Raw genomic sequence first — 23840 nt, forward strand, 5'->3', positions numbered from 1 at the left:
CTCAATTTTCACATCATTATTGGTCAATGAGATCTCTCATCATATTGTAGTGTATGTTCTTTAATACACAACTTCTTGTGTGGATGTATACAGCAGTAATTTCCTCAACAACAAACAGATGACTGCACAGTTCATTGTATATCGAAAGCACAAGACAACACAATCCAACTTGCTGGCCCTGGAAGTAGAACCTTTGCTTGTAGATGAAGAAGAAACCTGAAGACTCTCACCTACTTGTGTATCCTCATCTATATTTTTGTTTACATTTGTTTCCTGTATTAATAAACCTTTTTAGATAACTTATATAATTATTCAGCTGTCATATCAGAATCCCTTTGACTAAAGGGGTGTCATCTTTAAAAATGTATATATTTTAGTTATATTAATTTTTTTTATTTCATTTTGGCAGGGATGTAAATATGCAAGATTCCTTAAATAGAAGACATGGGTCAGTGTATATATTTTTAATTTATGTGAACAATAACGTTTAGAAGTATACAGTTGTGGTTGTATAAATGCAATTTTGCACAATGTATCCATTATGACCAAGATGTTCTTATTTTTGTTGAATGTGCAGGTACATACTTACGATTGCTTATTCCCAATCATTTCAGTGGTTGGGTATCCATCACTAGGTAATTGTTTACACAGCCTTCAGCTCTCTGGGGCAGAGCTGCACTAATTGCATCATTCACACTATGCATTTCTAACCACTCAGTCTTAATCTTGCACTGGGGGGAAAAATTGTCAATATCTAGCCGATTTTCTTTGGTGAATGATATTAGTGAATGTCACTCCAGTATTCTAAGTTAAAATCTTCATAAGGTTATTGGCATCTGATTAGTTATACTCTCGTTGTATTGAATACCAACACTTGATATGTGTGTCACACCTAAAGTTAAATGAATATTAAGATAATGCCGGTTTAGCCAGTTTTAGATAGGACTAAAAAGCTATCATTTAACATTGAATTGGATACCAAAGCTTGATCTTTGTGTACAATGGGTATACTAAGCAAGTGGTAATAATATAAGACACCCCTAAAGTTACATGAATATTTTCATCCTGCCAATTTATCCAGTTTTAGAAATGAAAACTGGCCCACATTTTAATGTAGCAATATGTAGTGAAACCGTGAGACTGTTTCTTTATCTTGGCCCTTTTGCCCTAAAAACTAATATTCAGTTAGAATAAGTTACTGATTTTTTTTTGTACCATGTAACTAAAGGTCCATGTGTTTGGAAATGCAGTTATAACTAACCATTATAGTTTTCAACTGGCAAATTATGGGTGTTTTTTCTGATGGATTGCCATGAATGGTATTATGAAGAGGCTTTAAGTTACATTCCCTTTAAAATAGCAAACATTCCTTATTTATTATTAGTAGTGGAACATATATTATTATATTCATATACTAGGATAACTTGGGTTTTTATTTGTATTTACACATATACACACATACATACTATATATATAAATAAATCTACATGTATGGGTCCACTGTACAAGTAATTACTATGTAACAACCTAATAGATCTGGTGTTTTTTTTTGTTTTTTTTTTTATAATGCTTTCTGTTTTAACGGGTGACTGAGAACTGTTTTATTTTTCGTGGCAGCTTACACATATTTCAGCAGGCTTAACCACTTTTATGTTTGCATACATTTGTTCTATGTAGATAGCAGTCAGTTCTTTTTATAGATTAGCAGGTGAATTGTTTCACACATATGCAAAAGGAAACACTGTTTACTTGACAAACAAGCCTGATCTCTAAAGTGAAGTTGTCTTTGCTTGATGAAGCAGGCATTAGGAAAGGACAGTAGAGGGATAATGTGGGCAAATTTCCAGTTCCAAGTCAGAAACTGAAAACCGAATATTGGGTTAATTTTACCCGCTTTGTTGGTGCCAGTATCAGCAGTATCTTCCTTTTAGGCCCAATACACACCTGAGTGTTTTTTATCTTGAGTTCTTAGGCACCTCACTGTTAAACAAATCGCTTTGGGCATTTTGGGCCCTATAGACGTCAATGGGAGCACCTGAAAACCATGTGTTTTTTAAGGCTTTCTCTTAAGTCTGTGTGGCCAGAAATACAATATCCTGTACAGGAGCTTCTTAGGACAGAATTGTGCATCTCAAAAAGCACAATAAAGTAGTGGTGCACCGAAATGAAAATTCTGGACCAAAACCAAAAATTCAGGATGTACTTGGCCGAAAACCGAAACTGAAATGGACAGTTATTTAAAAAAATATATATATATTTTGTATACAATTATATTGTATCAGACTTTTTAAATAATTTAAAATCATGAATTTAAATAATACAATCCAGTAACATAAAACACTTTTTATTGAAAGTAACACACAATTTGGAAATGAAATGTATGTAAAATAAGCAAACTTTAAATAGAGGTGTTTTTGCATTGACGTCAATAGGATGCAATTTTGCATTAAAGTTAGGATTGTCGGCTCCCTTTTTTTTTTTTTTTTTTTTTTTTTTTTTTCTATTGGCAGAACGCTGATAACTCTATTTTTGGACAATAATTTTTGGCAGCTGATATATCGGTGCATCACTACAAAAAAGCCTTTTTATAATTTACTTAAATGCCCTATGCTCAAGTGTGAATGTAGCCTTACTCTGCAGAAATATCACACCCAGTGCACAGGTGCCCATGCTTTAAGTTATGTGACCCAGAAGGGGGATGCAGCAGGAGCTGCTTTTACAGCCATTTTATTGCTCCTAATGCTTGCCTAAGTTGAGTATCCCCTTATTTTAGGTCATCTTAAAGATTGTGATTAGAATATATTTGAAGAGTTTCCTTGATTGTAAATGTCGGTTTATTTTGGATAATTGAAAAATTATTATTCAGTATAGGGATATTCTAATCACACAGTGTAATTAATATATATATATATATATATATATATATATATATATATATATATATAAATTTAAGGGTTTAATTTATTTGTAGCAATAGCCAGAGTTCATTGTTACTATAGTATAACTATTGAAAGGGGGGGGGGGTTAGATTAAACTAAACCTGTCATTAATTGACCCAAGAAACGAATGTTTGAATGGAAGATGCCCCATTTCCAGATGCTGATCGTTGCTCCTTTTTGTTTTTAAATCTGTTTCTGCATAGCATCTTTATGTAGGGATACTGAGGCACGGCACACCAATTACCAACTGGTGGTGTCTAGAAGTTTCTAACAAAGCATTTTGAATCTGGGTTAGTGACTGAATTTAATGTAAAGGTAATGCCTACCTTGTGTAGACTATTTTGTGAGACCTTTATTAGTAAGGCTATCTAATACAGTCTAAACTGTGTCCTAAAGGGCCTTTAAAGGATAAATTAAAATTGCAGCTTAGGACCACCTCATGTCAAATATGGCTGAAACTATACCTGTGCATGATGGCAATATCTGTTTTCTATTTTAAATAAATGAAAATAGTCATTGCTGTGTTTCAAAACATACAGCTTGATGCATTTCCATTGATTTCATTGGTAATGCAATTTGCTAAAACACATGTGGTACCAGCCTAAAAGTTCTTGTTTTGTGTTTGTTTGTTTTTTTTCTGCCTCATGGTTCTTTGTAAATAAACGCAAGTCCTTCACTATTATCAAACCCGGTATTGTGTCCTATGTAAACTCTCAAGGTGTTGTACCATGTTTGATGTATAGTTGTACCGGAGTTATAAAACTGGGACAGGTCACAAACAGGTACATATTTCTTTGTCTTTGATAAATCTGAACACTTAAAGAGAATCTGTTACAAAGAAAGAATTGCCTGTTAAACATATGGATATTTAGTTAAGATCGAGATAGCCAACAAGTGAAAAGGTGCTGCTGGATGTCCAGCTTACTATGACACTAGGGGGTTTGTTAGCTAAAGCTGGAGAGTGTAAAATCAAGCTCACTTCTGCATAAGAACCAATCCGCTTCCAACCTCAGCTTGATCAATTATGCTTTGACAAACCTGGAATTTGATTGGTTTCTATGCAGAAGTGAGCCTGATTTTGCACTCTCCAGCTTTAGTAATTAAACTCCTAAAGGTCTTGGAAGTACTTCTATATTTTTTTTTTTTTTTTGGGTGGGGGGCAGGATTTAAAGATGTATAAATAGTAAATATAGTATAAAATATCTCATAAAGCACTTATAAATGTGTGAACTACAAAAAGATTTACATACATTTTCAGAATACCTTTTATAGTGTCCCCTAAGAAGGCATTTTTCTTGGAAGAGAATGTACTGACCCAAGTCAGAATGTACATTAGTATGACATTAACCAGGGGAATAGAATGTGTCTGATACGAACACCATAGGAAATCCTACATAGATGAAAGCAGAATTAAGTGTTACTGGCTCAGAGTAGTGCTACAGTTTTACTGACCTATGGTGATGAGTTAGGGCCCATTCACAGCTGAGTGACACAGGAGCATCGTGTGTTTTTAAAAAATGTTTTATTTTTGTGAGGGACGCCATTCACTTGAATGGACTCCCCTCTGCTCCAAAAACCCGTTAAAGTAGCTCCTGTACTTTTTTTTTTTTTTTCTTTTTTTTTTTTTTTAAATGGGCCAACTTATTTGGATTGCGGAATTTAAGTGCATTTGGGATGCCCTTAAGAATGAATGGCACCCAAATGCATGTTGTGTATAGGTGTGAATAATGTGCCTCACTCTTCTAGGGGGGAATGTGCAGGGTGCTTCTTTTTATGTATAAGTACACTAACCTTTTTGATTTGAGCCAGTTCACATTTACATGCTACTTCAAAATTTACATGCAAAATAACCTGTGCATGAAGCATCTTTGCTTTGCTAACTGGCACTGGTCAATTGAATGGAGTCCTTAAAGCAGAACTACAGTCTGCTTACCTGTCCAATGGTCCAGTGCCAGTCTCTTCTTCTGAGTGTTGGTCTTTGGGCATGTAGTCACTCCTGCACATGCGCAGGAGGCTGTCATCTGGCACTCCGTGACCGGTCCAGCAGCTCAGTCTACAGTGGCGGAGGAGATGGCAAACAGACAGGAAGGGGCATTTTATTGCAGAAGAGACTGTGCATGTCTCTTCTGTAATAAAACGCCTGCCTACTATGTTTGTTTTTTTTCTTTACAGCAGAACTTCAGTTCCACTTTAACAGAAACCTTTACTGGGAATGTATAGTGGGGTCTATTGGTGACCAACCTTGCTGAATACTTGTTCCTTGGCTGTTATTTTTGTATGTGTCACTGACTTGACACAGATATGCAGATTAGAGGCTGTTCACATTGCAAGGGAACCTTTTCTTAGCTTAGTGAATGTGGTTAAAGATTTGCTTTGTAAACCATGCCAAATCATGTGCAAGGAAAAAAAACAGATTTTTTCTTTTCCACGATTGGATGATGAAAGTCAGTACGGTTTCATCTTATTCACAAAACCACAAAGGTAAATTGCAAAGTGAGCAGCCTATTTTCCTTAGCAAATCAACTGCATTGTCTCAAATATTTCTCTGTTGGTGTCCTTAAAAAAAAAAAAAAAATGTTGAAAGCACTTGAATTAATGCAAATACTTTTTCTAAATTAGTGCTATGATTAATTTTCTATATGGCAATGCTTTTTAAGGCATTTTTGTATTTTATTTTCTTGTATAAACATTTATTGAATATTATGTTCTGACTGCCAAATAGGCTGAATAGGATGCATAACATATGGACAATGCACTTGTTGGCTTCATATTCTAAAGGCAGCCATTTAGTGGGTCTAGGCTTGCCTTTACTGTTTCTGTATGACAGACTTGGTTTAAAGTGTATTTATGACCAATTTAACAAAAGCAGCAATTTTGTAAATTTTTACCCAACCTGGAACAACATTTCACAGAGCACAACATATCGAATCACAAGGATGTTTACTGACCTAAGGTGCAAAACTATTTTTTGTGGCTAGGTATGCTCTTAAATGTTCATCCCTCCAAATTGTTGTGACAAGTACACTTGAAGAACTTAAACACAATTAGTTCTTAAAGAATGTTCTGATTTATGCTTTTGTATTTTTATACATGCTGTTAGTAGTTATGAAATGCTACATATTTTGACCAAGTCTGTTACTTGTCATTTGTTTTTTCTTTTACTATGTATTTGTTAGTAACATACATGCTAACTGGTAATGTGTTACATATTCTTTACATGGAACCCGAAACTCTATTTCAGTGGCTACTTTCTAATAGAGTTTATGACATAATAGAGGGTGAGCACAAAAACAGTCCTTGATTTCCAACAGATAAAGAATGTAACTTGTATTGGAATATTCTTTCACGTTGGTGGCTACAGTTACATCAAATCTAAGTTTCATGTGGTATAGGTTGGTAACTTGAGCCAGTAACCGTTTGTCCCTCAAAGATAAACAGGCCATACACAGTCCATTCTGATACAGCACAAAACACATTCATTTATTTTTTTAAAGGTGAACATGTTTAATTTTTGGAGAGTCACACTCAACTTCCACGGTAACCTGCAGATTCGAACTCCCCCGTGTCTTCACATTGTGCCTGTTGACCTTTCCACTTAAGTGGAAGGTTGCCTCATCACTGAAAATGATCTTTGACAGCAGGTTATCATGCCTGGAGATTCCTGCAAAATTCAAGTCGCATTTCATTGTCTTGCAGGTGTAACTTATGGACCAAGTGTAGCTTGTAAGGGTGAAACCTGTTTGTAAGATCTTGCTTACTGTGCTTTTTTGAGTTAGAAGAGTTCTGGCCCCCCCCACCCAAAAATTAAGTCAGCAGCTACAAATAATGTAGCTGCTGACTTTTACCATTAGGGCTCTTAACCTGTCCAGGAATCCAGCAGTGTCCTCAACCAAACCCGATTCTTCAATCGGCTGTGGGGTGCTGGCGCCACCATCTTTACTAAGGGAAAGACTGCCTTTGCAGCTTCACAGGCGGTTTCCTACTGCACATGCAATAAGCAGAGCTTCAACTTTTGAGTGGAATTCCGCTTTAATGTATCTGCGGTCACCATATTTGTAAGCATACTCCCAATAAGTTATGATTTTATAACTACTTGAAATCAAGGAGTGTTTTTGTGCTCACCCTGTATATTGGGGTGTTATCTGTACTCCATGTGTTGTGCCGTGCTCCCTTCTTTTCACTGCAGGGTGAACACTTTCCACCTTGTTGCCTTGTGTCATGTGCTGTCTTCTTGTAGCCAACTCTGAACACTCCATACGCCACACAGGGATCAATTCTAGGGACAGTACCTTTTTTTAATTTCTGCTCACCTTTCAGTGGGGTAAACTGAGCACAAATGTAACACTTCATGGAGAAGCCTGTAATCTACTTCACTGAAACACATGAACATAGTTAACTTCATAGAGCAAAGTGCTTTACAGCAATAGCTGTCTATTGATTTCATCAATGTGTCTGTTGACACTCAGACCAATTACTGGCCTGCTGAGTCTTGTGACAATTTAAAACTTGACTGTGTGGAATACTGTATTTAGCAATAACTGCTTGTAAATGGATCCACAATGCTAAACTATTTAATTAAAATGATTCTATTGAAGCTGGTGGAGTGTGTGTCTTTTTTTTATATTCTGAAGTGGTTTTGTTTTAGTTCAGTCTGAAAAATCCTAATTTGAGAATGAGAGTTCTTTGCTAAAGCTTTCAGAATAGCTTGTGGTGTATTGTGAAAAACTATCTATAGTATATCCTAATAAATGTAATGGTGTATGTAATTACAGTCCTTCATAGTTTCGGATGTCATAATGGGCTAACCCTGAGATTAGTTTATGTGCAGATGTCAAATTTACTTGCTGAACAGGTTGGTAAAGACATAAATTACTTCTGTATTGCAGCCCTTAATTAGCAGAATTCACTTGTGCTTTATTACTTGTGTCCTGTCACTGTAATACAACTGACAGATACAGCAGGTAAAAAAGGTATTGAACCCATCACCATTTTTCTCAGTAAATAAAAGGTGCTATGGACATGAAATTTCACCACATGTTGGTAACAATCCATGCAATCCATACATACAAAGAAACCAAAACAAATAAGTTCAGAAATTAGGTTATGTGTAATAAAATTGAATGACACAGGAGAATAGTATTGAACATGCTAACTGAAATTTATTTAATACTTCATACAAAATCCCTTATTGGTAATGACCGCTTCAAAATGCCTCCTGTGTGGACAAACTAGTCGTATGCATTGCTCAGGTGTGATTTTGGCCCATTCTTCCACACAGTCTTCAAATTTTGAAGGTTCCATGGGCCTCTTTTTTTGTGAACTCGGATCTTTAGTTCTTTCCATAGATTTTCTATTGGATTCAAGTCAGGTGATTGGCTGGGCCATTCTAGCAGCTTTATTTTCTTTCTTTGAAACCAGTTGAGAGTTTCCTTGGCTTTGTGTTTGGGATCATTATCTTACTGGAATGTCCACCCTCATTTCATCTTCACCATCCTGGTAGATGGTAGCAGATTTTATCAAAAATGTCTTGGTACATTTTTCCGTTCATCCTTCCTTCACAAAACTGAAGTTTTCCAGTACCGTATGCAGAAAAACAGCTCCACACCATTCTGTTCTCACCTCAAAATGTGTTTTTGGGGTGATGTGCAGTGCCATTTGATCTCCAAACATGGAGTGTATTATGACATCCAAAGAGTTCAATTTTGATCTCATCTGACGAGACTATATTCTCCCAGTATTTCACAGGCTTGTCTAAATGTTGTGCATCAAACTTTAAGCAAGCTTCAACATGCTTTTTCTTTAGCAATGGAGTCTTGCATGGTGAGCGTGCATACAGGCCATGATTGTTTTCTTTGAAACAATTGTACCTGCTAATTCCAGGTCTTTCTGAAGCTCTCCACAAGTGGTCCTTGGGTCTTGGACAAATCTTCTGATAATTATTTTCACTCTTCTGTCAGAAATCATGCGAAGAGCACCTGGCCATGGCTGGTTTATGGTGAAAGGATGTTCTTTCCATTTCTGGATTATGGCCCTAACAGTGCTCACTGGAACATTCAGAATTTTAGAAATCCTTTTGTAACCGATGCCATCGGTATTTTTATTTTGCAACAATAAGGTTGCGAAGGTCTTGAGAGAGCTCTTTGCTTTTACCCATCATGAGATGTTTTGTGTGCTACTCCTTGGTAATGAGAAACTTTTTTTATAGGCTATCAGTTGATAACAACTGATATTAATTTGCACTGACAAGGGGCAGGATTGCTTTCCAATTACTGATAGATGTCAGCTGGTGTCTTTGCTTTCTATGCCTTTTTTGCATCTTCCTTTCTGCATGTGTCCAATACTTCTTTTTTTTTTTTTTTTTTTTTTTTTTTTTCCCCCGTGTCATTCCATTTTATTATGCATAACTTAATTTCTGAACTTACTTGTTTTGGTTTTTGTATGCATTGCATGGGTTGTTGCCGACATGTAAACAATTTATGCCAATAACACTTTTTAGAAATCTATTTACCTAGAAAAATGGTGATGTGTTTAATACTTATTTTACTCACTGTATATCATCTCCAAAATATTCCCCTGGCCATTTCCAAAATATGCCCCTTCCTAACCAATGACACCAAAAAGCTTCTAATTTACTCCCAGGTTATCTCTCGCCTCGACTACTGCAACTTCCCTCATTGGCCTACCTTTACATAAGCTATCCCTCCTCAAGTCCTTCATGAATGTTGCTGCCAGGCTCATCCACCTTACCAACCATTCAGTGTCTGCCTCTGTTGGCTACAACTCCCTCAATGAATTAAATTCAAAATACAACTTAACCATCCACAGCTCAGCCCCTAGCTTCATCACTAACCTGATCTCAAAATACCAACCAATTTGCTCTCTTCATTCTCCCAAGACCTCCAGCTCTCTAGTTCCCTTGGCCACTCCTCCCATGCTCACCTCCAGGACTTCTTCTGAGCTCCTCCCATCCTATGGAATTTCTCCTACTCTTGTCTACTTTTACGGGATCCCTGAAAAGTTTTCTCTTCGAAAAACCCTATTCTGCCTCCGCCAATAACTGTACTTTTATTTTCTCTATCAGCTCATCCCCCTTTTTTGTATCCTTTGACCCTCCCCATTTAGATTGTAAGCTCTAACGAGCAGGGCCCTCTTATTCCTCCTGTATTGCATTTAGAGCGCTGTGTAAACTATATAAATACTGAATAATAATAATCGGGGTTATGAGGGCCTTTATTTTGGGAAATGTTTTGTAATAGCCATTCACAACTGTAGTCTTTAAACTGGTCAAAGACCCCAGATATTTTGTCAGGCTTAAGGTTTTTATCACACAGAAAGTAATAGTTTTTCTTGTGCTTTGTGTAATGTCTGTCTAATGTATCTACTCTGTGATCACTCCGCTGTATTTAAAGATTATGTAACAGGATTATATAAGTATTTGGGCTAATTAGATGACCTTGTTATGTGAACATGTAACAGTGTGAGCTGTCCAAATCCTAAAGCATTATCTATGTAGGTAAGGCCATTGCACAAGTTCCAAAACACAAAAAAAAAAGTCTTTACCTGTTGTGTTGGTGACACATTGATGTTTTCCTATAGACCCAAGTTCCATTATGATAAACTGAGGCCTGTTTTACACTAGATAGGATTGAAAATGCATGTAGTATCACTTGCATTGAAATTCATTCTTAGATGATGCAGTGTGACTTTGTAACTCCATTTAATTGTCTGGATGAAAACAAATGACAAACACTCCTGGAATGTGCAGTTACCTGTTCTTCAATGGTGTCCACACATATTAATTTTTTTCTTTCTATTTGAAGACCTCAAATGTCTCCACCCACATCCAAGAATGCCAACATTCCTGAAATATCAAATGCAACACAACAGTAATTTTTGATTGGGACTTTGCAGGCATTTCAAGTACAAGAATATAAGCAAAATACCAATTTTTATTTGTCACATGATACCAAAAACATTAAAGCTATTGAACCACGTAGTGATCACAGTACAACTTGGGTAACAATTTCTTTTTTTCCAATGCAGTTCGAGACATTCTCCTCGGGGAAATGAGACGGTACAAACAGCTGAAACATCAGTAGAAACAATATCACATCTAATCTACATTAGGGTAATACATTTAAGAGCATTACCCTATATTTTGCTAGATGTACACTTACAACCCAATGAATCCTATGACCTACAACGGATAAAAATACATCACCTCGGAGGCGTGCACCATCTTCACTCCCTAGAGGGACCTGGAACGTCTCACCAAAGTTCACCGAGGCCAATCTTGAAAAGAGGGGGGAAAAAAAAGGAAATGCCTAGGGATGTACCAATACTTTTTTATTTTTTTTTAACGGCGAGTATGAGTACCAATACTTGTACTCAAGTACTCGCTGATACCAAATACTGATGCCTTTGCAGTGTGATGTGAGCCCATATAAAATGAATGGGCTCAAATCGCACTGCAAAGAATAACGTGATTTGAACAGGAGTGCAGTGTGATACCTGTCTGAATCACATGCGGGTTTCCCTCACCGCTCCTATGTAAACCCAGGCTGTGACTATGACCAGCTTGGGTTAACAAGAGTGGTGCAGGAAACCGCATGTGATTTGGATAGGAATCGCACCACCTTCCTGTTCAAATTGCATGCTATTCTTTGCAATGCAATTTGAGCACATTATTTTTGTATGGGTATCAGTATAGGCGTCAGTTTTATGTATTGGAGCGTTTGCGCGAGTACAAGTACTTATGAAAATGCTTGGTATCAGTGCAACCCCAATGCCTATTATATTCGAATTGAACATTAGACAGGTTTATCAGTCCCTTCAAACATCACATCTAATGTATTGTTACATAAAATATGCAATGAAATATATATATTTGATTGCTTTTCTTCGCAAAAACTTTGAGTTCTTAAAGCCCGGACAGTTCATGGATGTGGCAAAACATTTACCAGCATTGCTTGGCCAATATAAATACAGTATGTATCACATTATAAAAATTGTGCTCACCAGAACACCAAATGGTAACTAATGTCGTATAAAGCCCTGCAGCTGCAAGCTAGAACAGAGTAATGGAGATTAATATCAATAAGCAATAAAAAAAGAAAAGAAACAGATTGGTTTTAGTACCACTTGACTTTCAATGGGTTGTAAATTATAGAAAAAGCAGAGCCTAAAATTGGTATTGGTAAATACATGCGGCTACATCTGTGCACCTGATGCTTGATCCTTGACCTGACCTCTGCTGTGACCTTCGACCTCAAAGTGTGATATTGCCCAATGCCTTTTCATTTCTTCACATGAAAATGAAAACAAGCAAGATAAAACAAATTAAAAGCAATTAGAGCTACATTAATAAATGAGATGCAGAGTTTTTTTTTAAATGCATTATTACATGCCAAAAATATGGAATGACTACAACTCTGCCTGGAGAAAGGTAATCAATCAAATCTCCTTAAGTAGAGCATTAATCCAAAATCAGCCAATGGGGCCAACCGTAGCTATGAAGGAGCTTCAGCAATCCACAAATGTGATGGCAAATCATCTTGGGACAATGATGACCTGTGACAAGAAGAAAGTTGGTGATGAAACAATCCATATTACATTGTAAGGTTTGATCAAGTCATGCTGGACGTGAAACACTGTAGTTGATTTTGGATCCTGAATCAAAGATCCCCTTTTTTTTTTTTTTTTTTTTCTCTGAGTTGTCTGTTTACAGACAGATCTTTCTCCAAGAAATTTTAGGATGTGCCCATCTTGGTTCAAAATGTGTTCTGGGTAACCAGTGAGACTTTTCTCCTTAACACCGGTAAGTAGTTTATAGTTTTTGCTAGCTGTCAGATTTAAAATACACTGTTTTGAACGACCTACCTGTTGACATTCACAGAGTTAACATATGCACTTGCATTTTGCCATGACTGAAAAGGTTACTAAAATAATTAGAGTCTCTACTACCTAAGTTTTATAAATGAAGATTGTTTTTGTTTTTTGTTTTTTTTAGCTGTACCCGAATCCAACTCAAGTCAGCTTTTTCCTGTGATTATAATAGTGTGCAGGAACAAAACACTACCTGCATGCCAACTTAGCATATGTTGTTTAAAGTCTGAATGGATCAAATCTGTTGTTTTAGAACCTTTCAGTTACAGTGTTTGCTTACCTAAGCCTGTTGTAAGGAATTAAAGGTGCAAAGCAAGGCTGTTCAATATGTAAATGGCACTGTAAATGCCTTATTTATCCCTGTGGTCATTAATCACTAAGTAATCAAACCTTTTATGTGACCAGACAATTGCCTGTGTCACCAGACATGTATTTTTTAAAGGGGCATTTAATGCTAGTTACTCTATACATTCTGTATAGTTGGCAAATAAAATAAAAAAAATGCAAATTTTTAAAACATTTCTAATTGTATACATTTATAAGGTCATCTTAGGCTCGCCACACACATTACAATCTCCTTTAGTTCTACCAACAACTATGTAGTATCAGGGGTTTGCTTGGTTAGATACTTATTGATTGGGAGTTATTAGTTTGTTGTAGTCAGATGCAGCTGTCTGGACTCACTACAGAGGGCAGCAGAAAAACATTTAGGGCCAGTGCACACTACATGTGCTTCAATAACTTTTTTTTCTGCATCCAAAACACACAGAAAGTAGGTTATATGTTTGTCAATGTCATAGTTCACATCAGTGCTTGCAGTTCCAGTGCATTCTGGTTGCAGAAAAAAAAAGAACATGCTGAACTTTTTCTGCACAGAACTGCACTGGAACGTGGGAAAACACAGCAAAAACACACTCGAAAGCACATGTCCCTATTTAAATTGAAGAAAAAGAGGAGAAAAAATGAACTGGAATGCGTAACAAATCGCACTGGAACACATAAAAAACACACTGGAATGTGCTAAAAATGCACATGCAAAAACGCATCTGGACTGCGTTTCTGTAGTGTGAACTGTCCCTTTAGGAACTCCACATTTCTTGAGGAAAAAAAATACATTCCCCTCTTAGTGTATAATGACATTGCAAGTATTTTAACAAGCTTTGTAGCAGAGCCCTAATGCAGACCATAGATGGGTCATTTAGTGGTCGAATTTTCATCCACACGAAAAATCAGCCGATATTTAAGGTGTTAGTGGGGCCAGCCCGTCGACCATTTTTTTGCGGTTCTCATTTATTTTTATCGGTCATGCTGGAAAATCTACAAAAAACTGCCATTTTTCGTGGACATTGGTGGCATCATCGGCAACAAGACCGACCGATTTTTCATTTATTAGCCAATAAACAGCCCGTCTATGGCCTGCCTAACTGATTCTGTTAAGAAAAAGCTGTATGTCCTTGGATTACAGATTCTTGAATGGGAGTGTTTGTGTTCACTGGGCAGCACAGTGGCTAAGAGGTTAGCACTCCTACCTAGCAGCACTAGGGTTGTCTGTTCAAACACTCCTCTCCCCCAGGGGCATATTTACCACAAGGCAAACAAGTCATTTGCCCAGGGCTGCATTTTTCAGGGGGGCGGAGCTGCCCCCCTGACAGAAGTGACACAGGATACAGAGTGATCTGAGTGCTGGTACTGCTCTGGCTCTGCTCATTGTGTGTGCAATGGGGAGGCGGACTGAAACAGGATCCATCAGCCGGGCACCGGAGCTGATGCCGCACAAACACTGATCCGCAGCTCTGTCCCCGGCTGACTATCAGCAGAGCGCACTGAAGCCGCCTCCCTCTCCTCCGCTGTCTACATGTACACAGGAGGAGGAGAGACACCGCTGTGCATGTCTGTGCTGATCTCAGGTCTGTACTGATTTTCTTATATTGTTCCTGAGCAGAGGAGGGGGACAGAGTGGGAAAGGGGGGAAAAGTAAAAAAAAAAAAAAAAGAGTGATTGGGGGGTTAAGATGATATGTGCAGGGGGGCACTTTGGGATGGGAGATGATCTATGCTAGAAATTAGTTTTGGATTTGAAATCTGACTCCACACAAGAGTACAAGCCCTCTCCCCTCCCAAAGTGCCCCCCCAGCACATATCTGAACCCCCCCCCCGCCCACCTCCCTACTAGCACAAGTGGAGGGGGGTCTATAATGATGGAGAAGGGTCTGTACTTAGAGGGGAATGAGTTCTCTAGTGAGGGAGGACTATACTTGGTGGAGAAGGGGTCTGTACTGAGGAGGGGAATCTATACTTGGTGGAGAGCAGGCTCATATTTACCACGAGGCGCAGTTTTCAGGAGGGGGGGCGGTACCACTGGGGCAGGGTAGTGGGGGGTAGCAGCAGCGGTCAATTTTTGTGTTGCCTAGGGCAGCACAAAACCTAAATACACCACTGCTCTCCCCCCAGGCTGACAAAGCTGCTGTCCAGAGGTGTCTCTTGCTCCTTCATCCAGAGTGTAGGCACTTTAATACAGGAACTGTGTTACAGGCAGATGAAAACATTGGGAAAATGCCTAAGAAAAGAAAACAAATGCAGCCACCACATGTTATAATTGGTAAGCACAGTGGCTAAGTGGTTTGCACTTCCACCTAGCAGCACTAGGGTCATTGGTTTGAATCCCAACCCTTGTACTATCTGCCTGGAGTTTGCTTGCCCTCCTTGTGCCAGCGTGGGTTTCCTGCGGGTACTCTGGTTTCCTCCCACATGCCAAAGACATGCTGGTAGACTAAATGGCTCCTGTCTAAATTGGCCCTTGTATATGTACGTATGGGCGGGGCAGTGGGTTAGTGGTTAGCACTTCTGCCTTGCAGTAATTGGGTCATGGGTTCGATTCCCGACCATGGTGCTTCCTGCATGGAGTTTGCGTGTTCTCCCTGTGTTCAAGTGGGTTTCCTCTGGGTTCTCCGGTTTCCTCCCACACTTCAAAGACATGCTGGTAGGTTGATTGGCTTCTGTATAAATTGTCCTAGTTTCATCCCTGGCCATGTGGGATCTCCTGCATGGTAGGGGTTGGGGAAAGACCCGGCAACCTACCCTGTAAAAATGATTGCTAAGAGAATTTATGGAGAAAGTCGCTTACGAGTGACGGTCCATGCAATCCCCAAGGGTCAGATACGACTGAATAGATAGATAGATATGAATGTGAGTTAGGGACCTTAGATTGTAAGCTCCTTGAGGGCAGGGACTGATGTGAATTTACAATATATATGTAAAGTGCTGTGTAAATTGATGGCACTATATAAGTACCTGTAATAAATAAATATAATCAGCTGATGCACGTTCATTGTTCTAACAAAGTTGCAGTGTTTGCATCCCTTTCAAAACAGTTAACCCTTAACCCCTGTACACATAGGCTGAAATCCGCCATTACAGTAGAAATGGGCTGACTTTCAGCTCATATGTACAGCTGCTTGGAGGTCGTAAGCCAATCTCACGACCAACTTCTCTCAAATAAGTATGTTGGAATACCAGCTGCCAGTCATCATCCAATCAGTACTTGCAGCCAATGGCTGCAAGCACTAACCGGTGTATTCTGACAGGGGCTAGTCAGCCTGTCTGAACACAATAGCACAGCGGGGCGATCGTTGTACTAACCTCACATAGTTAGTACAGTGACCTCAGTTTTTTTTTTTTTTTTTGTTCAGCCCGTTGGGTTGAACAAAGAAAAAACAATAATGTGTGTACCAGGCTTTAGGGAACATCTCACCAAAAATATAATTCCTATTGCAGAGGATGCCTAAAATTGTACTTGTATCCTAGTGCAGAGTTCTGAGAAAATCAGTCAGCCAAGCAAGAAATGTCATTTTCTAATAACATTAAATTATAATATGGATTGTGTAGTAATTGTACATACTATATTTTTTATTTGCTATATTTTTTTTTAAGAACGTGGTGTTCTCCTTTAAGTAATCATAATGTCCTTTGCATCATGCTTCATCTTTCTCCTCAAATCTTACCATATCCAGTTAAAATGAACTACAGGATACTTTTTTTTTTTCATGTTGCGCAAAAGCAGCCATGTAGTTATATATTCCAGGGAAGAAGGGTGGGAATATTGCTGGGAGTGAGGCAGTACAGATTGCATTTTTTTAATGTATTTATTTTTAGGGTCAGGAGTAGTCTTACTAGTTTGGACTGTACTTCCTACTGAGTCAGCTTGAACAAGTATGTAGCCAATGAGGTCTTATAAGCAAGAACTCCAGCTATGTGTGTTCCCTGATTTAGGTGTCCATTTAATGCAGGCCATTGATGGGTCCTTTATCGTCCGATATTCAAGCCATTAGTGGGGCCAGCCAGTCAGCTGTTTTTCGCAGATCTCCTCATTTATTTTTATCGGTCATGTTGTAAAATCTGCGAAAACCGGCCATTTTTCATGGACATTGGTGGCAGCATCGGCAACGGGGCCGACCGATTTTTCGTTTATCGGCCGATAAACGACCCGTGTATGGCCTGCATTAGAAACAGAGAAAAGCTGAGATTCTCAGGATCACAGCTGATCTCTCAGGTGTGCCAGTTTATGAAGCTGAGGTGAGGAGCGGAGAACATTTTCTTCTCTTCTCATCACAGGACACACCCTTCTGTCATTCACTTTTACGGAGATGGCCAGTTTATGAAGATGAGATCTGAAGATCTCACTGGCCATCTCTTTAAAATATCTCCGTCCCAGATTATCCATCTCAGAGCTGGAGAATCTTGGTGAGTAGCTGCTGTGATGTGAGGAAGAAGGCTTCTTTCTACCGAATACCAGTACCAGCAGGGTTAACATTGGTATAAATTAGAACTATGTTTATGTATGTATATTTGTGTTTTATATCTAGTGTACAGTATGTGCACACACACTTTTCCCTGAGAACTGCAGAGAACTGAAATTAGATAAATTATCTCTGCTTAGTAAACGTACACCTTAGTGGTTTAATAGGTGATGCCGGGATCAAAAATGTCAACTATAAAATGGACGTATTCAAAAATAGAGATGTGCATGATGGAAAAATGTATTATGTTTTGTTCATTAAGTAAATCGTTTTGTCATATTCACTATGTTTGATTTGTTTTTGGAATTTGTCTCACATATTCAAATTAGTTTTGTCTATTTGTTGTTCCAAATCAGTCTGAATTTTCAGAAGTTATTTCCTGAGACTGGTAGTATGCATTTTAACATGTGAATTCATTATTTTAAGAAAAAAAACCTGTGTACTCTGAGTCACCATACTAGTCCATTCCACACAGAAGAATGTAATGAGCTGACTGGACAATATTGATTGGGGTAACTAATGGAACGAAATACATTTTGGATTCATTTTTTATGTTATGATTCAGATATTCTGATGGATCTACCTCCATCCAACCCAAGTGCAAAAAGTAGGAATCATTTCACTCTTAAACCTTATGGTATTTGTTGCAATATGTTTCATTATTTTTTTTATAGTAATGAAAAATGTTAATGCAAAAAAAAATGAAATTGAGCCAAATCAATTTGGATCACTCCTTATGTTATGTTATTTCAAATGCTTCAAACATTAATAAACTATTGCATCCTGTCAGCCAAATGAATATAAATGAGTTGTTTTCATTAGAATTTATTTTGGATTTGCTGAAATTTGTTACTATTGAGATTTGGACACATCCGAATCTCCAAATAACGAAAATTTTGTCAGAATTTCAATTCACAATGAAACAAATCGAACATGTATATTCAAAAACAAGTCACCAGTGGCAGCTCTTATTTATATCTTCAAAGCTGCCCTTTTGGGCCTTCTTTACACAGGCTTCAGTTTGTATGAGGCCAGTGGGCATCACAGCCAAATCTTTCAGGCAGCTTTCAGAAGTTTTGATGAACACTATTATTTTATTATTTATCACATATGTTTGTATAGCACCAACTGTTTAGGCAGTGCTTTACATATAGTACATTCACATCAGTCCCTAACACTCAAAGAGTTTACAATTTAATGTCCCCAACTCATATTCATACTATGGCCAATTTAGACAGAAGCCAGTGAACCTACCAGCATGACTTGGGAGTGTACATTAAGGCATGCAACCATTGTGGTGTCCAGGATCCACAGATGTAACTTGACAAGCATTACAGAATATGTTGTGCACAGCTATTCATGCATCACTGCAGACACTTACATTTGCAATTGCACGTGTATTGGTGTAGTTTTTGAAATGTAAAATTTTACATCTTTAACCACTTGCCTACCGGGTACTTTTACCCCCTTCCTGCCCAGGCCAATTTTCAGCTTTCAGCGCTGTCACACTTTGACAATTGCGCGGTCATACAATACTGTACCCAAACAACATTTTTGTAATTGTTTTGAGACAGAGCTTTCTTTTGGTGGTATTTAATCACCTCTTGGTTTTTTATTTTTTGCTAAACAAACTTAAAAAGACAACATTTTGAAAAAAGTTTTTTCTTAGTTTCTGTTATAAAATTTTGTAAGTAATTTTTCTCCTTCACTGATGTCCGCTAATAAGGCTGCAGATATGGCAACTGATAGGTGGCACTGATGAGGAGGCATTGATGGGCATTGACAGGCATCACTGGTGGGCATTGACAGGCATCACTGATGGGCACTGACTGGTACTGATAGTTGGCACTGAAAGGCAGCTCTCATGGGCACTATGTGGCACTGATTGGCACTGGTTTGTGGACTGACAGATGGCACTGATGGGGCTACACTGATCATCAGGGCACTGATCATACTGCTTAACGACTCTCCTCTCCTCACGTGCTGTCAGTGTGAGGAGAGAACTGCCGATAACCGGCACTTCCTATTTACATGTTATCAGCTGTGATTGGACACAGCTGATCACAAGATAGAGCCTACGTCATCGGCTCTTTACTGCAATCGGTGATCCACTGTGTCCCAGGGAAACAGTGCGCCACCGATCGCCGCATCATATGACCTCCTCCCGGAACAAGAGAACCGCTGCCCTCCCGTCATTTCCTTATATGGCGGGCGGCAGACAGTTACAAATATATCCATACACGTGTGCATGTGAACACAAGTGGCAGAAGTTATGCGCTTAGTGCCTGTATGGTCACATAGCTGTGTTAAAGAGCCCCAAGAGTACATCCTGGCACCTTGACAGGCATCATTGCGTTAAGGCAGCCCATTTAACCCCTTCCTGACAAGCATAGCACATATGCGTCCTCAAGGAAGTGGGTCTTTGTACGTGGGGCCGCATATATATAGTTACGTAGTTACATAGTTAGTCTGGCTGAAAAAAGACAAAAGTTCATCAAATTCAACCATTGAAAAAAAAAAGAAAAGTTAAAATCCTATACCCACAGTTCTGGGTTCTGGCGTTCCTGTATTTTCCTTAGAGCATTCTACACAGTTCTGGGACTGGTACGAACAATCGGGAACTGGGAGACCAGGTTACCTATTATCTGATCACTGTGATAGTGATGAGCTGTCTCAAATCCATTTTTAATAATGTGAACTCATAAATTAATTTGGTTAAATATTGTCCTGAAAGCTGCTATTGCTGCTATTGTCTTCTGAAAATACTAGTTGCCTGGTTATCAAACTCATCCTCTTTGGCACTGACCTGAAATAGAACCTGTGTTCAGTGACTGTTTGTGACTTAAAATAAAACTAAAGGCCAAACTTATTTTTTGTTTCTATTTGTAAAGAGTGGAGAGGGACACCCATTAGGTTTTCTTTTGGGGCTCACGTCAAAACAAGTCATTGGAGAAGAGGTGACTCAGTTCCCAGCACAACTAGAGAACTGACCACGTTGTGTTCTCCTGCTTGGTGTGGTCAGTCAGTTTAATAGGAAAGCAGAGGGACTGGCAGGAACACCAGGGATTAAACACAAATGAAGCAATACAATAAGAACAAGATACTTTTTCATACAAGTACATGGTAGTAGACCTATATCAGGACAATGAAATATTGGGTTTAGATAGTCTTTAACTGTCCCATGCATTCTACAGTTTGGTCACTAGATGGCAGGATTGTAATTCAAAATAACTAAAGAGACCAAACAGATATATAAAATTTGAAAAACACTTCACAAATTTTGCACAGGAACCCTTTGAGGCTGAGTTCTGTATTCATATGTGTTATAGAATTTTTACAGACACTCTATAGTGTAGTTTGTAATGATTATATATCATTGATAGCACCTTCGATCACAAACACTTTGATGGATGACGCACACACTTCCTGAATGTCCCCAGCAATTGTAAGCATTGTCCGCATTTGATTACATGCTATAACAATTGTTTTGTTCAGAAAGCCAATGAGCCAAGCAAATTAAAGCAAAACTGTTTGGACAAAAGAAATTCTGTGAGTAGCATAGGACCTGGAATTTTGTAATTCTGGAGGTGCTCAACCTTAATCCATTTGTGGAGCAAATTCAGATTTTCCAAGTAGCAGTAAATCAGACTAATTGTGCAAAACGGGACTGATTTTTTTTCCAAATATGAAGCACTTTACAGAAAATGTGTGCTTTGGGTAAATCAACTACAGACAACATCAGGGAAGCTGAGATCCACATGTGACACCAGGGCACTTGGTGGGAGACTCTTGTACCAAAAAAGCAACCAGTGGCTCCTTAAATGTGTAGTGCTTAGTCTAAGAGGCTAAGTCTTAGAGGTAATTTTAGTCTGGCCAGTGTTTAGTCATATATTTAAACAGTGTTTGTAAATGGGAAAAAAAACAATATTTTTCCTCATTTGCTAATCCCCACTGGCTGTTTGAAGTTAGCCCAGGCTGGGGTAAAATTTTCTCTTGAATCGTGCTCTTAGCTTTTATCATTTAGGTTTCATAGTGGATGGAAGGTCACAGTATGTCACAACATGCATTAAAAATATCAAAGAAAATAATTCCTAAACACTCAGCTGTTGTGATCTGTATTTCTGAGTCAGACAATGGGACTTACTAAAGGAGTCCTTTTTGCCCAAGGGAAATTTCCTCTGAACCCTTTGGGAGACTTGGCACATACCAGGGTGAAAAATGCAAAATCAGCCCCAGTACATTTTACTTCCATGGTTTGATTCCTAAACAGACAAAGGATCATTCTCTTTAGTCAGTCTCTTTAGTGCTGTTTTTCAAACCTATTCTTTGGCCAAATGACAAATGTTTTGGATTACTGGGATGATTTGTGCAGATGACACAAAATATATTTTTTTAATTTTTATGCTTTGTGTTATCTATTCTTCATCAAAGTGATACTAAGCACACACTGTTTAATTTACATGTTCCATTCTCTTTCTGTATGTGGATGATGTACTGTAATTATTTTAATGAAAAAAACAAATGTAAGTACCTTTTTCTTAATCAATCTACAGCTGTCACATGACCCAGCTCTTTGCCAGCCTGCCTGCAAGGAAACAGTGGCAGGAGGAGCTTCTAGGCCTGCTGTTGGTCACATGTACAAAATAAAAATAAAAAAATTGACTTTGAAATACAGAGTGAAATAAATAATTAATATCAATAAATTCTTTTATTGAAATAAAATATTTATTATTTTTTGGCAATAACATGGTGCGGGCACATTTCTGCCAGTCACAGGCTGTGTCATACCCCTCCAGCCTGTGTCTTAGAATAATAGGAAGGTGAAACCTTCATTTATCAAGATGCAATTGGTTCCCCTTGTCTTTAGCTGGTTAATAGACATAGAGGGAATGTGCTGTCATTTACCACTGTGTATATGCCCACATGTGTGATTCTATAGTCACATGGGTTGCTCAGATGTGATGGGGAGGAAATGCTCATGGAAGAAAATACAATCAAAACAGCATGTGCACTTGCTGCTGACACTGCTCTGCAAAATCCCTGACTGCAGTGGGGACATGGACTGGAGAGGGAGACTGAGAACAGCAGAATCAACTAGGTTTGTTGCAGACTACAGAATGTGAATCCCATAGAATGAGTATGAACATCATGTAATACAGCATTTATTGATAGTTTTTAATTATGTGGGTTTAATGACACCTTTAACCTCTTGGCGCTGGCCACATGCAAATGTGCGACCTCCCGGCCTCTGGGCCTTGACGCCCGAGCGGCCGCACATTTGCGTGCAATTAATAAAAATGTGCTGAGAGCGCACGCCCTGCGTGCTGCCAGCACACATGTCCGGTACTCACGGAAAGGTCACGATCTCCTCTTTCAATCGAGACCTTTCCCAATCATGTGACCGCCTTGACAGCGAATCATGGCGGTCACATGACCCTAAAACTCGCCCCGCCTCCCAGCTTCTGAAAACCTTAAAGGGCCGGGAGGCGCCGGCGCCAAGGGGGATAAGCTGAACTAAATGTAAGGTTAAAATGATTGGAAAGGTATTTTTTTTTCTTTTAAATAACAAACATCTCTATACTTACCTGCTATGTGCAATGGAATTGCACAGAGGGGCCACGAACCTCCACTTCTTGGGTCCCCTGCTGGTGCTCCTGGTCCCTCCTCTCTGTCTATTGCCCCCACAAGAAGCTGCTTCCCATGGGGGCACCCATGTCTGCTCAATCCCGAGCCCCGCTGCTGCGTCTATTGACACAGACAGCGGGACTCGGCCTCCCTCCCTGGTCATTGGCTTTGATTGACAGCACTGGGAGCCAATGGCTCTCGGTGCCTCAGCAAAGCCAGCGAGACACAGAAGTGAGGGGAGAGCTGCAGACATGCATGGCGCTGATCAAATGAGGGCTCGGGTAAGTAAAAGGGGGGGTGAGGGGGGGATGCCGATACCTAAACATTTTTTTACCTTAATGCAAGGAATGCATTAAAGTAAAAAATGTTAAGGCTTTAGAACCAATTTAAAGTACAAATATGGGCATTTTCATACCTGCGAAAGGATTTTTTTAATTCTGTACAGCCAGTCCTCCCTGCAGACTATACTGATGCTGAGCTAAATAGCCTAGTTGAAGACCCACCCCATCCTCAGATAGGTCAGAGAAGGAGCAGCACAACATTGATTAGATCATCACTCTCTTGTCTCCTCCTTTCAGAAAGCTCCCACTCCTAAA

The 23840-nt window shown here is 38.8% G+C and overlaps 1 protein-coding gene across 2 annotated transcripts in view; it reads left to right on the forward strand.

Moving 5' to 3' along the window:
* Positions 1 to 22341, forward strand: part of LOC149463241 (lysosomal amino acid transporter 1 homolog) — a 36673-nt gene extending 14332 nt beyond the window's left edge. Inside the window, exons 7-8 of one of the 2 annotated variants that reach the window (XM_089675409.1) lie at positions 119 to 238; positions 22173 to 22341. In XM_089675409.1, the coding sequence (XP_089531535.1) occupies positions 119 to 220 (102 nt within the window). In that variant the 3' untranslated portion in view covers positions 221 to 238; positions 22173 to 22341. Of the gene's footprint in view, positions 1 to 118; positions 7534 to 22172 lie in introns of those variants that run through there. The other variant, XM_089675408.1, reaches the window with a different exon arrangement.
* Positions 22342 to 23840: the final 1499 nt, after the last annotated feature.

This window comes from Staurois parvus, unplaced genomic scaffold (assembly GCF_062004578.1).
Source record: "Staurois parvus isolate SC_StPar_1 unplaced genomic scaffold, SC_StPar_1.0 ptg000155l, whole genome shotgun sequence".
In the NCBI taxonomy this organism is placed as follows: Eukaryota; Metazoa; Chordata; class Amphibia; order Anura; family Ranidae; genus Staurois; species Staurois parvus.